The 16,650-nt window shown below is 43.2% G+C and overlaps 1 protein-coding gene across 5 annotated transcripts in view; it reads right to left on the reverse strand.

Annotated features, from left to right (window-relative positions):
* Window positions 1–429: 429 nt before the first annotated feature.
* WDTC1 (WD and tetratricopeptide repeats 1) overlaps window positions 430–16,650 on the reverse strand; it is a 42,158-nt gene continuing 25,937 nt past the window's right edge. For 4 of the 5 annotated variants that reach the window (XM_075853443.1, XM_075853442.1, XM_075853441.1 and 1 more), the window contains exons 10-16: window positions 15,514–15,589; window positions 15,271–15,355; window positions 6,456–6,629; window positions 6,132–6,367; window positions 3,951–4,116; window positions 3,592–3,784; window positions 430–1,551 (exon numbers count right to left, since the gene is read on the reverse strand). In XM_075853443.1, coding sequence (XP_075709558.1) covers window positions 1,333–1,551; window positions 3,592–3,784; window positions 3,951–4,116; window positions 6,132–6,367; window positions 6,456–6,629; window positions 15,271–15,355; window positions 15,514–15,589 — 1,149 coding nt within the window. In that variant the 3' untranslated portion in view covers window positions 430–1,332. The remainder of the gene's footprint in view (window positions 1,552–3,591; window positions 3,785–3,950; window positions 4,117–6,131; window positions 6,368–6,455; window positions 6,630–15,270; window positions 15,356–15,513; window positions 15,590–16,650) is intronic. The other variant, XM_075853445.1, reaches the window with a different exon arrangement.

Consider the following 16,650-nt stretch of genomic DNA (forward strand, 5'->3'; position numbering starts at 1 on the left):
ACCAAGTGGGCGTTGTACAGAGGAGTGCATGACGCTGACCAATCGGCATCATGCACTCCTCTCCATTCATTTACACTGCACTAGCGATATAGTTATATCACTATGTGCAGCTACATACACAAACCCTAACATTACTACAGTGTCCTGATAATGAATACACATGAAATCCAGCCTGGACGTCATGTGTATTCAGAATCCTGACACTTCTGAATCTTTTTTGTGAAAAAAGATCGTTTTTTTAAATAAAAAGCATTACTGTCACCTACATTACAGCGCCGATCTCCTTATATAGGAGACAGGGCACTTATAATGTGGTGACAGAGTCTCTTTAAGCAGTAGTTTTCAGTCAGAAGAGTGGAAAGTGGCTGACTTCACAAGCCGGTGTATGTAAGTGTCCAAAAAAAAACTTAGAATGCATAGCACTTCTGCTCAGAAATAAAGAACTTTTTTTTATTTGTAGATGTACATCAAATACAAATTGAGCAGAGTCACTCACAAGTCAAAGACAGCTTTCCCCATTAGAAAAATCAAAAATCAGGGAGAGATGGTGCTGGCAGCAGAAAAGTCTCTCAGGTTGTGAGAGGGCAAACGTAGAGCAGCCTTGGTGTGAACCTATAGTAATAAGCCAATTAGCAGGGTCTAGACAATATTCTAGACCACCAAAAGAGGTCTTCACATTAGTTAAAACTAGGCATAACATCTACAGACCATGCTTCTAGATGATAAAATCTAGAAACATAGGCTTCAAAAAAAAAAATCACAAAAGGCCTACCTGCGTGTAACCTTAACCATTTTGAACCAGGCCCAAAAGTAATCTCTCTTGCAAATATGCTAAACACCGCTTAATAATCTAAGTCATAGCTATTTCTGCAATTCTCTTAGCTGCCTCAAGCACTCATATTAACCCTTCAAATGATGCAGATTCAGTCCAACTTGTAAATCTTGAAAGAAAATGCTGGATATCCAGAAAAATAGCGCACACAGGCATTACTACCTATTTTTAGTGTCTTTTCAATTATGTTTACCCCGGTGAATATAGAAGAGGATGGGGTTGTGCAGTGATCAGCATCCAAATTATTTTGGCGCTTGGGAGGGGGGGGGGGGGGGTGACACGATGCCTTGTTGTTAGTTAAGTTATCTATAGTGGTGGTGGCTTTAATGTGGAAGGATTATTTTTCAACTTCCACCTTTTCTATCATTGTCAATATGAGGTACATTGGTCTGTACAGAACTTTTTCAAAGCAAGATGAGTGGCCATTAAAATATGGTCAAGCTTGTCTTTATATAGGTGTGTACACCCCATATCCCGCACATATCTTCTTCCTGTCAAGGTTAGCTGGTCCGGCACTGCACTTGTCCCTCAGTAGAATCTTCATCATCATCATCATCTGAACCTCCATCACCAGATGCTGGACCTCCTCCACTCAGTCCTGTAATTCTGTAACCCATGTTCAGAAGCATTACTTCCAAGGGGTCAGCATTCATTCTTCTTTGGTTAGCTTGGCAAGCACTCTCCATGTCCTGTACTACTCGCCTGTCAGCCCCTTCACTCTGCAAAGGAAGAAAAACGTTTCTTTGGGTATAGTACGCTTAACATAAAAATAAAAAAAAAGAACAAAAATGACACACTGGATTGCAACAGCAAGTAATCTAAAACAAAAAAGGACAGCTATCTATAGACACCTCAAAATTTAGTGGCTCTACAGAGTAAACAGGTGGTGGGCAGATCTGCACAAAGTATGGAACTACCATGGATATGTACTATATTCTTCCAAGGGAGCCTGCCTTCATAACAGAGTCACGTACTGACAGGAAACTATTTTTTTAACGAGTGACTGTACTCACGTTCTGACTAGAAAAGCTTATATTGTGCCCAAATTGTGGCTCTTAATGTGGAGAGTCAGGGGTTTAGACAACTTTCAGTCGCCGATCATTTCAGGGTTATTCCTATCTTAGACATTATTGCATATCCACAGGATATCCCCTACACATTTGATAGATATGGATGGCGGCTATGGGAACCGCACCTATCTCGAGAACGGGTTGTTCCCCAACCCCGCCTGGTGAGGCAGCCCCTGGCAGACAGAAACTCAGTGGAGAGGTGGCTGGGATTACAGAAACAGCCGAGCTCACTGTGCAACGATGCCTCACCAGGCCTGTACAGGGTCAGGGGAGCCCAATGCACGAAATAGGTGCGGGTCTCAAAGTTGGGACCTGCAACTATCGGACATTTATGGCATATCCTAAGGATATGCCCTACATGCCTAAGATTGGAAGACCCCTTAAACCTGAAGTTGTATTAAAAGTGTGATTTGCAGGTTTGATAGTGTTAAAAAATGTTGCCGTGCACTGTGGCCGGCATGATCGCGGTCATCGGCCGCGCCCCAGAGTTACATTACAAACATTTGTTTGTCCATTTGTTCTCAACGGGCATACTTTCTGTCATAATTTCCTCGGGCCCAGAGCCTCTACAATCCCTATGAACGCTTCTCGACCAATACCGGTTATATAGTTATAGCGATAATGAACATCACTAAATTCTGTTAGTCAGAAATTAGATTTCCACACACTGATTGCTAGAATGAACGATAATTTTTAACTAGTATTACAAGTTGCATGTAGGTGGTCATGGCTGTAAACACCGGAGTAAGACTATTGAAATTGTAAGGTTATCTGCTCTTAGAAAATACCTAGTTTGGGGTTTACGTTCAATCCTGGTTATGCTAATGTTACCCATGTTTTTTTTCATCTCAAACCTAAAACTATATTCATGCATTCCTACAATATTTTTTTTATTTTTTTTTTTAAGATGAGCATGTAGACGTAGACATGGGTTCGCACAACTTTCATTTTTGGATTTTGTGGTCTGCTCAGCTTCTTAGTAAGTCAATTGAACTTTCATGCCATTTTTGTAAGAAGTTATTGTCACGCTGCATGAAGATGGTCATGACTGAAAACTACGAAGTACGACTTTTACATGTGAAGTGCTGGGTGGCCATTTGTTTGGTGTCTAATTCCATAATTTAGGTTTTGTTTGCAAGTTAGAACTGTGAATATTGTCTAAACTACCAAGGCCAAAATGTTCAGAAACTACTGTCAGCGAAAGCGTTAATTTAGGAACTCTTGAAGGGTAACTAAACTTTCATAAAACTTTTGACATGTCATAGAGAAATGTCTGAAGTTTTAATCAGTGGGGGTCCGGGTGCTGGGACCCCCACTGATCGCTTAAACCAAGGGGCAGAAGCACTCCTCTGAGTGCTGTGCCCATTCATTTCCGATTGGGTTTACTCAGTGCAGTGTACAGGCTCAACAGAAAGTCCAAACACTGTTCACTCGGCTTGCCGAGACGAGCCGGTCAGAAACGGAGGGGCCGAGCGCTTCAACCACTTTTAGTGATCGGTGGGGGGGCTCAGCTCTTGGACCCCACCGATTAAAACTTATGACATGACACTTTATTAAAGTTTAGTAATACTTTAAAGATGCCCTATTTATACTACAGCCCGGTCATGGCTCCTGTCTAGAAGCTCCTTTGAAGCAGGGAGCTGTACAGTAAAGTAAAAGGTGCATGGTCCCATAAAATTGCTTTCAAACCTCAGAACGTGGGCTCCATAGTCTCACAACAGGGTCAATACCACTTGTAGCCAAGTAGCAGTAGCTTGGATGAGGTTGTAGGCAGTTAACAATGGATTCATCTCCTTGCAGGACCCGGATAAGAGCAGAAGTCTCCTTCTCCCAGATAAAGAACGAGCCATCATCTGAACCACTTACTATGTACTGTGCATTACTAGGAAAACCAGAAAGGGAAACATTAAAAGGTAAAAAATATATACCGGTAACAAGGTAATGTTTGCTTGTAAAATGTAATACATAAGAATTGGAGTTAATGCAATTATAACAATGATATGCAACATGAAGTGGTTTTTAAAGAAAAAAAAAGTTAGTTGTCTTACCTTCCCATAAAGCTGGCTTCTTTTATGTCTGTAGTTGTGTTACAGTGACCACAATATCTATGTTTATAATCCAGGCTTCTTTCTCTAAGCAGCAGCTCATCTTCTGAGAGAGAATCCTTCCTGCCCCCAGATCGTAGACGCACAGAGCTTCCTTTTTTATCATCTTCTGTTTGGGAGATACAGATAAGAATGAATGGTCTTTCGCTGCATTTGATGGAGATTTGTTTTCCCAACCATACTAAAATCTAGCAATTCACTAGAAATTTCACGTGGCCTGTTTCCAAACAACTTGTTGTTCTATGGGTGGTCTGTGAAGATTGGCATCTGGACAAATTGCTGATCAATCTCTTTCTTGATGTATTACCTAGGCTGCGTTTCTGCCTAGATCTGTAACCTGGGCTATTAATATCTGTCGTATTGCACTCAACAATATTCCCCAAAAAAAGAACAACGGATCAGATTGGGTTTTTAAGAGATGTCTTTGGTAATAAAAAAATTAAAAAAAACAAAAAAAAAACGGGACCGACTGCTATATTTGTTCTGGACAACAAAAATGACTAGTGTATTGCCAAGAAGATATAGTAGTATATTTACTCTCCCCCCCACCTTCCTACGGATTATGGCTGGAGGAAAAGTTCAAAACAGTTTTGCCCTACAGCAGCTCATGTAATAAGCAGCATCTTCTGCTGCTAGGATATGCCATAACTTTATCATCGGTGGTGGTCCAAACTCTGGGACCCTCACCGATCCTGAGAATGAAGGGGCCGCAGCACTAGTATATCCTAGAGATATGCCATTACTTTATAGGATGGAAATAACTCTTTAAAAAGCGACCCGATTTATGTGACACCTATATTTACATTAGACAAATATCTACACTGAAAAAAATAAAATGTTTTTCAAATTGAATGTGTTAGGCCTCATGCATACGGCCATAATATTTTTTACTATCTGCAAATACGGATCTAACGGCTACAGATACACGTCCGTAGGCATCTGCCATTACGGAAGTGCCCATAGACTTCTATCACTGAGCCCGTGCCGCAATTGCAGACAAGAATAGGACATGTTCTGTATTTTGCTGCTTTTTTCTACGGCCCGGACACACATCGGTAAATATATTGAGAGGTGTCCGTGGCCAATAGAAATGAATGGTTCTGCAATTTCAGCCGTAATTACGAATGAAAATGACAGTGGTGTGCATGGGGCCTTAGAGCCTGTTCATATCAGCGTCAGGCTTCTGTTTATGCGTTCCGTTTGACCTTTCTGTCGGAGGAACCCATGAACGGAAAGCCAAACGATAGGTTCCATTTGCATTACCATTGATTTCAATGGTAATGCTTCCATTGCATTTGGTTTCCGTTCCGTAAGGTTCCCGTTTTTTTAGCAGAAACAATAGCGTCGACTTTGGTGGTTAACTGTAAAGCAGTTGGTAATTGTGTGTCATCTGTGTGTTTAGGCCTCCATGTGTGGCTACATCTGCGGATATCCTGCAGATTTTCCATCCGGATTTGCAGACAGAAAACCCACAGCAGAATACAGTAGCAGCAAAGTGGTTGAAAAAAATCTCATCCACCTGCTGCGGGCATTTTCAATGCAGAAATTAACCTGCAGTGTCAATTTATGTTGTTAAAAAGTGCACGGTTTTGTTGCAGATTTTCCCTATTGGAAAGAAATTTGCAATCAAATCCTCTTGCAGATTTTGCTTTGGATAAAACCTCACCGCTGGAGGTCGGATGTGAAATGTTGACATGGGAGCGCTAGGGGAGGGGAGTATAGTTTTGGCTTTGGAGAGAGACAGAAAGAGAGACTGCAGCTGCATCCCCCTCCTGTCTACTATTTACCGTGCTTCTCTAGACAGATTTGTTTTTATGACTAAAGAGGTTTCGGAACATTTATGGAAATTGGAATTTCTTATAGCGGTGACAAAAACCTAATAACTATATGAGTGGCTTAGGGCCTAGCTCAACAATAAAAATGAAATGGCTTTAGTTTTGTAATCAATGGAGTAAGTGATGGTGATATCATAGGCCACAAAAGAGTCTTTTTGCTTATGTTATGAGTAAGAAAGGGGTAAATAGGCCACTAACTGGGATATATATGAAATACAAACAGCTATAACGAACAAGTCACATGACAACACGATTAGTAAAATTATATTTTAAAATAAAGCGAACTTACGATTTTCATTTTTGGAGAATAAGGCAACCCTTATGTCCCTGTCCAGAGCATCACATGCACTGCTTTGGGCCTGTTCTGGAAACTTTGCCTTAAATTCCTCCAAACAATCCAGCGCTTCAGAAACATAGCGCAGTTCAAACAAGCAGCGTGCCAGACGGAAATGTGCTTTCAGATGGGCTGGGTTCAGTGCCAGAGCTTGCAGGCAGTCTCTCAATGCATCATAATGATCCCCATCCCTAGCATTAGAACAAAAAGGCAAGAGTAAGAATCAAATATAGCTCTGCACCACTCTTACTGTCCAATTCCAGTATCTTTTGTTCTCACCACTTCCGCTTCATGTATGCGGCAGCCCGATTTCCAAACAACATAGCACTTTGAGGGGCCCTTTGCATGGCATGACTATAAAGTTCAATTGCCTGGCTCCATTGCTGCCGAGCAAAAGCATCATTAGCTTTTTGCTTTGCTTTTTCCAGATGCGGTGGAAGCTCATTCGTTGACCTAGGGCAAAAAAGCCAGCAAAAGCATTGTGAAATAATAGAGTAAATAGAACTTAAAAAGTAGTGCTGAGCGATATAGCCTAAAAATAAAAGCGCCATTTTTTTTCAACCTTAGGGACGATACTGGATTTTAATCTCTACTTTTGTTTTTTTGCTGAAACTTAAAAAAAAAAAAAAAAGAAGTTTAGTGAACAAAGCCATAAGGATTTGGATATATTTGATGAAGGCTTCTTCATTCCAACAACCATTTCTAATTAGCTATGGCAAAGAAACTGGCATCATAGCTGGTGGAGAAGGAAGCCCGTACGGAATATATCAGGCTCCTTCTCCCGACACCAGATCACTGAACTGTGCGTGGTGAATCGGAGCCTGATGCAGCCACATTCATGGGGTTTTCCCAGACATTTATGGCATAGCCACAGGATATGCTATGAATGTCTGATAGATGCAGGTACTACTTCTGGGGCCCACATCTAACTCCCAAACAGGGATCTCCCAACCACGGTCCACCTTGTTGTGCTTGGCGGTTTTTCTGTAACCCCTACAGATGTGAATGGGAGTTACGGAAACAATGAAGCACAGCAAGAACAGTTGTTTTCGTAATTCCCAGACACGACTCCGCCTGGATGCAGTGGCCATTTCACCAGATGGGATGGGGTCTGGTGACCCCCGTTCTGGAGATAGGTGTGGCTCCCAGAGGTGGGACTTGCATCTATCAGCCATTTATGAAATATCCTGTGGCTAAGCCATAAATCTTAGATATGGGAATACCCCTTTAAGTAAAAGTAGGGCACTATTTAATAGGAGACATAACAGATATGATTTTTAGGAATTGCTGTGCATGCTGCATTTATGTAAAAGGACGGGGTTCAGTCAAGTAGTATATACATTCTATGGATAATCAGAATATATTAAGGAATTGCTGTGCATACAATTCCCTTATGTAAAAGAATGGGATTCAATAACGCATGATCATATGGATATTACTGCATTGAACCCCAAGCTCTGCTCTATGCTGATGTGTTACAGGACCTGCTGTTTAGGGCTGAGGTGTTTTGGTTAATTACGGCTACAGGAAGGATTAACCTGCCACAAACACTCCGCAATCCCAAAGTGTAATGATCACAAAGTCACCTACACAATGGGGACATATTTTCCAGGCCGGGCATCTCCAGGTGCACCACTACCTTCTTCCACCCTGTAGGGTTCATCCACATCTTTCATCTCCATCCTGCCCTGCTACCGACATCTCCACTGCCTCTCATGTTGTCCTGCTGTGACACCACAGCACAGGGATTTTCCCAGGAGAAAATCTCAGCGCTCAGCTGCCACTGCACCCTCCTCCTAGTATCGTACCCTGCAATTTTGCACACCCGAATCTAGTCTCCAGTCACTTCCCCATAGTCCATCTTAACAGGTTTCCGTCTCCTCTTCGCCTTAATTACAGTGCGGGGAGGATAAAAAATATCCGCGACACTGCGTCCTGAAACAATTGCGCAATATGCATTCCGCCAGCAGCAGCAACACTAAGCTGCCATGGAAGCGAGGTCAATAACACTGTATATGTGGGAAGCGCCGGGGCTTCCACTATGTGCGCTGATTTAATTATCATGTACAAAAACACAATTGTGAGTCCCCCAAATGGCAAATTAATCAAATGCATTCAATTAATCAACTAGCCCTACTTAAAAGTATACGATTTTCAGCCTTGGGAAGAAAAATAACATATAAATAGATATTTGAAGCAAAGGAATGCTATAGGTAAAAGTAACAACAACTAACTTTGTTAACCAGTTAGTGACCACCAATACGCCTTTTCACGGCAGTCACTAATGGGCCTTAGGGAATGTTCACATCAACGTTGGCTTTCCGTTCCGATGTTCCGTCTGAGGTTTCCGCCGGGTGAACCCCGCAACGGAAAGTCAAACTGAAACCACAGCTTCCGTTTCAGTCACCATTGATATCAATGGTGACGGAAACATTGCTAATGGTCGACTGCGCTATTGATTCCGTCGTTAAAACGGAAACCTGCCGGAATAGTGGCGAATGGAAACCATTAGCAATGTTTCAGTCTCCATTGATATCAATGGTGACTGAAACGGAAGCTGTGGTTTCAGTTTGACTTTCCGTTGCGGGGTTCACCCGACGGAAACCTCAGACGGAACCCCGGAACGGAAAGACAAGGCCCTTAGACTAAGCCGCCGCCTTTTCAAAGCAGCCTAGTCTAGGGTGCTTGGCTGTCTTGATGACACCCCGGCTCCTGCTCTAACGGTAGAGTTAAAGTCGCCTTAGATCGTGACCGTTTAACCCCTTAAATGCTGTTGTCAATAGCGACTGCGGCATTTAAATGGTTTACAGGGGAAGGGGGCTCCCTCTGTCACCCATCAACGGCCCGCAAATCTTTGATTTGAACCGTTTAATGCGAAATTTCCCCTGTGATGGCTTACTGCCAGATTACAGCTGATCGCTGGGGGTCCCAGTAGGCAGACAATTTGTGATCAGTTTATTGTCAAGGGACCCTTATAACAAGTAGTGATTGTCCAAACAACTATCATCTTTGCAAGTACCTTCTTCAAAACAGTATTTGTTTCCAACTCAGATATCACTGGTTTTCCAGTTTTATGTAAATCAAGCTTATTCATTGTATAATGACAAGAAATGTGTCAACTTTTAAAGATACTTAGTGTTTTAATTCTAAGATCTCTGTTTGCTGTCAGTGAATCCCTGTTCATAGCCAGTGGCTGCAAACCTGTCTTTATGTTCATCTGAAACCAGTGTGTGGCTTGTTAAGTGCATTTATTACCCCAATGAGTTTATTACACTGTGGGTTAGGCAAGAGCTATTAGCCTAGAGACCAGGACATGGGAATGATTTGTGCTGCTGCAATGAGTAACTCACAGAGAATTATCTAAACTGGATATAGGGTTCTCAGACTCAAGAGGAAAGAAGGGATTGGGGGGTATGATTGCTACCTTTAAATAGGTGAAAGTTTTAAATTAGGCTCAGGAGAGTTGGGGGCGCAAGAACAAGGGGGCACAAACTGAAATTAGTTGGGGGATTTTACTGAAAGAGTAGAAAAACCTTGGAACATACTTCCAGCAGATGTGATTGGAGAATCAACAGTAAGTAAACTTAAAGGGAATGTGTCGCTAGAATTTTTTTTTTCAGTTAAAACAATTATTATTTAAGTGGTTACACATTGTTTGAATTTTTTAAATTTTTTCACAAGTCAGGAAATATTATAAATTAGATTCTAATTTATAACATTTACATGTGCTGGACACTAGAGGGAGCAGTTCCCAAAAATGCAGCATGGTCATTGTGGTAAAGCAACCTCATTGCTTTATGCTGCAAATTTGGGGTAGACACACTCTCTCTAGTGTCCTCACACAATCCCCTCTCCCTTATTCTGGCTAGTGCCAGGAGAAGGAGGGGTTTGAATCTTCAAAACCTCCTACACTGTGTGCCGCCATTTTCTGAGCGACTGCACAGTGTAGGAGGATTAGATACAGTGCTCAGCAGACAGTATAACATGAACATACACGAACCTAATACACACATCACATACACGAACATAAATTACCTTCTCCTGCCGCTGCCTCCGCTCCTATTCCTTGCCCTTCGCTTCCTTGAACATATGGCCGGAAGCCGTGGCCGGAATTCGTCATCTTACTGTCCGGCAGTGGCTTATGGTCCACATGAAAATGGCGCCGGATTTCGCTCTGCGAACGAGCTTCGTTTTGGTCTGTGTGGGAGCGGCGCATGCGCCGTTTCCACACAGACGGCCTACGCTTCAGAGAATGGAACGGCTCCTGTTCGCATTCTCTATGGGGTTGTATGTGCCGTATTCCATCTCTGTATGTGTCGTTAATCGACACATACAGAGATGAAAAAAAAATGGCAGCCCCCATAAAGAAGTAAAAGTAAGAACAAAGTAAAAAGTAGAACATGAGAACACAAATAAATAAAATTTATGTTAATATCATATTAAAAGCAATATGATTAAAAAAAAAAATGGAATGACATTTAATTATGCCTGGGATTAGAGAATTTTTTTTGTACTCACCGTAAATCTCTCCTTTCTCGTAGACTTTATTAAAGGACAAAGAAAACCATGGCTATAGGCTGCTGCCACTAGTAGACTAGACACTAATAAAAAAAAAAAAAGTTGGCAGACTATACCAGGTGTGTACCTCATCAGCAGAAGGAGCACAAAGAAATGGCAGAAAAAAATTAATAAAAAAAAAAAAAAAGAAGAACACCACACCGCTAGGGGCAACAAAACCTCAGAAAAATGGGTGGGATGCTGTGTTCCCCAATGAGGTCTCGAAGAAAGAGATTTTATGGTGAGTACAAAATTTTTTAATTTGTCGTTACATTCAATGGGGCATTTAGGAACAATAGGATGTCCTGAATCAGTCCCTCAAGGCGGGAAAACTGATGCTAAAGTGTCTACCCTCTAGCATGTTGATATGGGTGAGGAAGAAGGACCAGGAAATGACCGGCATGAGGAAGGAAGGCACCTCGTTGTAGGCCGACTCACAGTTGAAAATGTGAAAAGAAACCACATTCCTTACCTTAATCATGGTTCATTTGACCTAGGACAAAACCTGCAGGGGGAAGAGAGAGCTATGAGATAGCAGGTCAGGAAGAGCTGGAAAGGCACCAGGGGCCTTCTGTGATGAGGCTGACAAAGTTCTTATGTCAGGAGTGTCTCGGCCAGTGCTGGGTTACTAGAAGGACTTAAACTCCATCCGTCTGATCTTTTTGAGCCTGAGGAAGAAGCAAAGGTGGGGTAAGAGGTAGGGTAGTGAACACAGAGCCCACAGGGATTTAAGAGCCTCCATGGCAACCACCATAGGATCGCGGAGCCTAAGGACGAAGCACAGAACCTTTCGGAAAATCTGAGAAACAATAAGGTCAACGTCCGGGTTGCCCTAACACTCGCATAGCTTTGTGAGGAAATTGGGGTAAGAAGCACCCTCTCTGGGGTCAAGCCATACACAATTGTTTGTTGGTGCCTCGAACGTCTGCCCCAAGAATGTAGACAGCTGATATTGCCTAAAAAAGATGTGCTGCCCAAAAGAGGGTCCGAGCAACATCCTTCCTGACGGTTTGCTCTGCGAGCTGCCCAGGTGGTTAGAGTACTCCGCAGCTGTGGCATAGTCCATTGAAAGAGATTGCGCTGAGCTCCAGAATGTTGGCGAGCAGAAAAGATTCCAATGGCCATGGTTCTTGTGATAGTGAAAAACCACTCCCCCCCCCCCCTAACTCAGAAAGCCGGCATCCAAGGACAGACGGAGCATGTAAACCAGGAGGAAGTAATGCCCCTGAAGGATCAATGGCAATAGAAAATGGAGCCACTAAAGCAGAGATGGCAAACTGTTCTAGGAAGCAGGATGGGCCAATCCAGAAGGGAACCCTTCGCATGGTAGTTACTCTGCTGTTCAGGATAATTATGCAGAGACGGAGAGGTAGAGGTGGCGGTCATCGGAGTGCCCAGACTCTGGACCAGAGAAACCACTTTGTCGTCTGGGAACGACTGTTCGAATAGCATCTCCAAAAAGGGCAAGCAGTAGGAAAGAGAAGGACGAAATTTAACTGATTAATCTTCCAGGCAAACTCACTAATGGTCCAGGTAGAGATCCTTTCATCTCTGGAGTGGAGGAGGGAAGGGCCCTGATGAGGTCATCCAGATAAAGGATGACCTCGACCCCTCTATACCATAGAAAGGTCACGATGGGGATGAGATATACACATTCAAGGGAAACAGGTTGTAGAAGGGGCTTCATCGAAAGTGGAGGAGACGGTACCAAAAATGGTTCTGAGAAAACCTCAAAAGCTCTCCTGAGGCGAGACTATGAATGATGACACCTTCAGTCAGTTATCGAACGTAAAGCTTGGCAAAAACCTGAGCAAAATAGGAAGATAGGAGAGTATGGGACTGGAGGAACCGGTTTCTAGGGATAGGAAGACAACACCATCTTTTACCTAGTAAAGACAATGTCCCCCTTACTCAAGAGATATCAAACTTCTGAATTAAATTGTGGTAGAGAATAGCTCTTTTTGCGAGTTAACTGGTTCTGAAAGAAGGAAGGCTGGCCGAACGCACTAATAGCGTCCCATGTCTGCAGGCACAGATCCTAAGCAGAGGCCACAAATTTTCAGCTAGTAGAGGAACATCTGCCAGACTATTAGGGAAGCCATACAAAGAACTATGCCAGCGTGGGCAATCTTGTTAGCAAGATCCGCTGCGTGTTCTGCTGGAGCCCTGGTCAGGATCCCATGTTGTAGCTGTTTTGGCCCAAGCAGGCACTGCCTTGGAGAACAATAAGGATGCAAAACCGGAGCAGGGAACTGAAAACGGACAGTTCAAAGGCAGAATTGGCATGAAACTCAATCAGCACAAACATAGGCCCCAATAAGGTGGCTGCGTACGTCATGAGGAGTGCGGTAGACTTAGAGAATTGGGATATTGTAGGAACCAATATAAGAGAGGATGTCCTTTAAGACACCAGGTTGACAGGGAAGGAGGCAGTGAGTGCCCTAGCATTTGGCTTTTTGAAAACGCTTATCAGGGGGATTTCCCTTCCTTGGCTAAGACCTACGTGAACTTGGAATCGTGCAAACACTTGGAGTGCTCAAAGAAGACCTCCTCTTAGGAGTTAGCAGCTTCTACATCCCTGATTTTGAGACAAGGAAAACGCAAAAGCAGTCTCCCACTACCACAATTATGCAGTGAAGTATCCCGCGTTTAGGGAAATTGCAGGGGTCAGCAATGGAGGAGTCTCACCCTGGGAGAGCAACCTTAGTAAGCAGGGTATCCTCGCCGCCAGGTAAATATGTATCCTGGGCAGCAGGATAAGGCTACTTGTTGCATCTCTTATCATAGAGAGGAAGTCTAGGTCTAATTTAGAATGGGTCTGGTTCTAATTTAGACCGAGACCCATGAGAGGTAGTCAGGGCCATAGGGAACCATTAGGCCCTGAAGAGTTTGTGGAAGCTGACACGCCATGAGTTCCGTCCTGGCTGATCAGACTCACCGTAGGAGGTGGACGGAGAGCCACAGGAGATTCGTTAAACAGGACGGCTTCCCAAAGCCAAACCATAAATTAGAAAACCAGGGGCTGAATTAGCGGGTCCCGGATGCTAGAAGGTGCTGCAGCCGCGACCCAGCTTCGTCTGGGTCTGAAATGGAAAAGAAGCGCTGAGCAGAGGAGGTGGAAGTGAAGGGAATCTGTCCTCCTAGACAGATATGGTGGAGTGTTGGTGGAGGCCCCAGGTCTCTGACTATGTGTCAGCAAATAAGAGGTAAGCTCTAGCAGAGCAAGGAGAGTCAGCCTGGAGGTGGTGCCATCACCACTAGAGCGAAGCAGGGCTGAGGTGAGTCAGGATATTAGGCCGCAAGGAACCACGGCCTAAATTAATCGGCCCTGCCCCAGAAAGGGGAGGAGGGCACCTGCCGGAGCAGTGCTATGCCGAATAGCAGGAGAAGTAGGCTTGGTGAGGCCTTCTTGTTAGTTCTCCATAAGGCTAACTAACATGGACTAGCAGAGCGCCAGATCTGTAGGCCGCAGGGAAAACCTAGTGAGGCGACAGCCCTGGGGGGTGGGGGAGGCAGTAGCCCTGAGGGGGAGGTGTGAGCCCTGGTGTGGGGGCCTGGAGAGGGCAAGGGGCACTTTGGGAGCACCACGAGGGGGATATACTCACCTATCCTGGCGTACACTCATCCATCCTCGTGTTGTCATCTGTTGAGCCGGTCTTGAGGCCTCACTGCTATGCACCACGCTCTGAGAGGTGGGAGGGCAGGAGCAATTTTTGGGCACGGACTGTTGCAAACTCAGCGGGTAAACAGGGCACCTGGAACTGGCCTATTCTCATTCAGAGTCCAGTTGTTGCCGAGTGAGGGGAGACAGTGTGACTTTCTCAGCACTGTTCTCTCATCACACGGTAGGGAGGGCAGGGAGAACCAAATCTCCCTGTTGCCCTGAACCTAGAAGAAAGGGAGAGAATAATTAAATACATTTAAAAAAATGAAAACATTATAGGTGTAACCTGTGAAGTAGAATCCACCTTTTTTTCTTAGTGTCAAGCCTTCTAGTGGCAGCAGCCCATACCCATGGTTTCCTGTATCCCCCAATGAAACGAACAAGAAAAATATATGTGATCCAAGATGAAAATAAAAATAAAATAATGTAAGGGCAGCCTAGATGGAACATGTGGTATTTTTCTGCCGTCAATCTGCTTTGTTTTTAGGTTTATAATAATTTTTCCATTCACAGACAGCTGGCAGAGATCTTGAAATGGTAAAAAATTACAAAGAGTATATTAGAAAGTTGCAAAACATTTCATTATTCACTAATTAAGCTTTATTTACTTAAAACGTACCTCCAGTTATAAAAGAAAAATGATTATTGTGCAGGAGTTTGCAATATAATCATTTTTTTAAGTCCATGGATTAGGGAATAATAATGTTAAACTGCAGTACGGATCTGTGGATATTCTATAAATGTCTAAGTTGGAAATACCCCTTTAAGAGAGCAATTACTTTTTCACATGGATAATATACATGTTATAACTAAATACATAAATGCAGTAATAATTAGTAAACAAATAGAAAGGTTAGACTTTTCTGTTCTTACCCCACCACGTTCTTGGCATCACTCACACGGATCCCATTACTGTGAAGATGAAACCCATTGGTTGGGGTTTTGCCATTCTGGACTTCTGGGGAAGCAAAACTTAGTTAGACAAGTCATTACTAGAAGTTTTAAAGAATCAATTAATGTAAACGAGTCATAATTGCCAAAATTAGACAATATTTCTGCAAATCCTGACAATAAAATATAAGTACTTCCCACAAGATATTTTTGGGGTATGCTCACCTCCAGATGTAAGGTGAGATTTAGGTAGCAGGAATGTGCAAGGTCTTTCCTTGAAAGTTAAGTCAAAAAGGTAAACCTACAGAACAATTAGATACAACAATCATTTCAAACACTGAAGAAAGAAATCAGGTAATTTATTCTATATAATTCTTAACCGCTTCCAGATGTACTGAAATATTTTTGGTTTCTTTGCGTTATTATCGTCCTCATTTTATTTTTTTATAAGAATATGAAGTTACTGACTAGGAGTAAGGCTGGGTTCACACGAGAACATTAACGTCCGTAATGGACGGACGTATTTCGGCCGCAAGTCCCGGACCGAACACATTGCAGGGAGCCGGGCTCCTAGCATCATAGTTATGTACGATGCTAGGAGTCCCTGCCTCTCCGTGGAACTTCTGTCCCGTACTGAAAACATGATTACAGTACGGGACAGTTGTCCTGCAGAGAGGCAGGGACTCCTAGCATCGTACATAACTAAGATGCTAGGAGCCCGGCTCACTGCACTGAGTTCGGTCCGGGACTTCCGGCCGAAATACGTCCGTCCATTACGGACGTTAATGTGCTCGTGTGAAACCAGCCTAACTGTATATCAATAGTCTATTTGACAGCAAGGTAACCGCTATCTCTTGTGGTTAGGTTTCAGAGTAAAGAAAAACATGGCTGCTAAACTCAGAAATTAGAAGAGGACTATATAAAAAAGCAAGCAGATTGGGTGTCTACATGTAACTGGCATAATTATGTTGGGGGGGGGGGGGTGGAAGTAGATTTTTTTTTATTCTAGTTTTTATTGCTCCAGTAGTGCGCTAAAATAAAATAAAAGAAACAACTTTGCCAGTAGCTTTGATTAAAAATATACTACCGTTTTCGGTTTACAGTTCCTGTACAGGTCTATGTGTCTCCAGGGTTACAGTCTACAAACCAACCTTGTGTATAGCCTTTTTCTGTAATCACGTGTTACTTCCTTCCATCTGCACCCTCTTCTACTATCTGTCAATTTGCAAGAAGAGGGAGCAGAGAATGAGGAATAATACAGGACTGCAAGATCAGACGACACACAGGGTTTGTTTGAAGTTTGCAACCACAGAGACAAACAAGTCTGCATAGGAACTGTATACAAAAAGCGGTAGCATATAA

This window comes from Rhinoderma darwinii, chromosome 2 (genome assembly GCF_050947455.1).
Source record: "Rhinoderma darwinii isolate aRhiDar2 chromosome 2, aRhiDar2.hap1, whole genome shotgun sequence".
In the NCBI taxonomy this organism is placed as follows: Eukaryota; Metazoa; Chordata; class Amphibia; order Anura; family Rhinodermatidae; genus Rhinoderma; species Rhinoderma darwinii.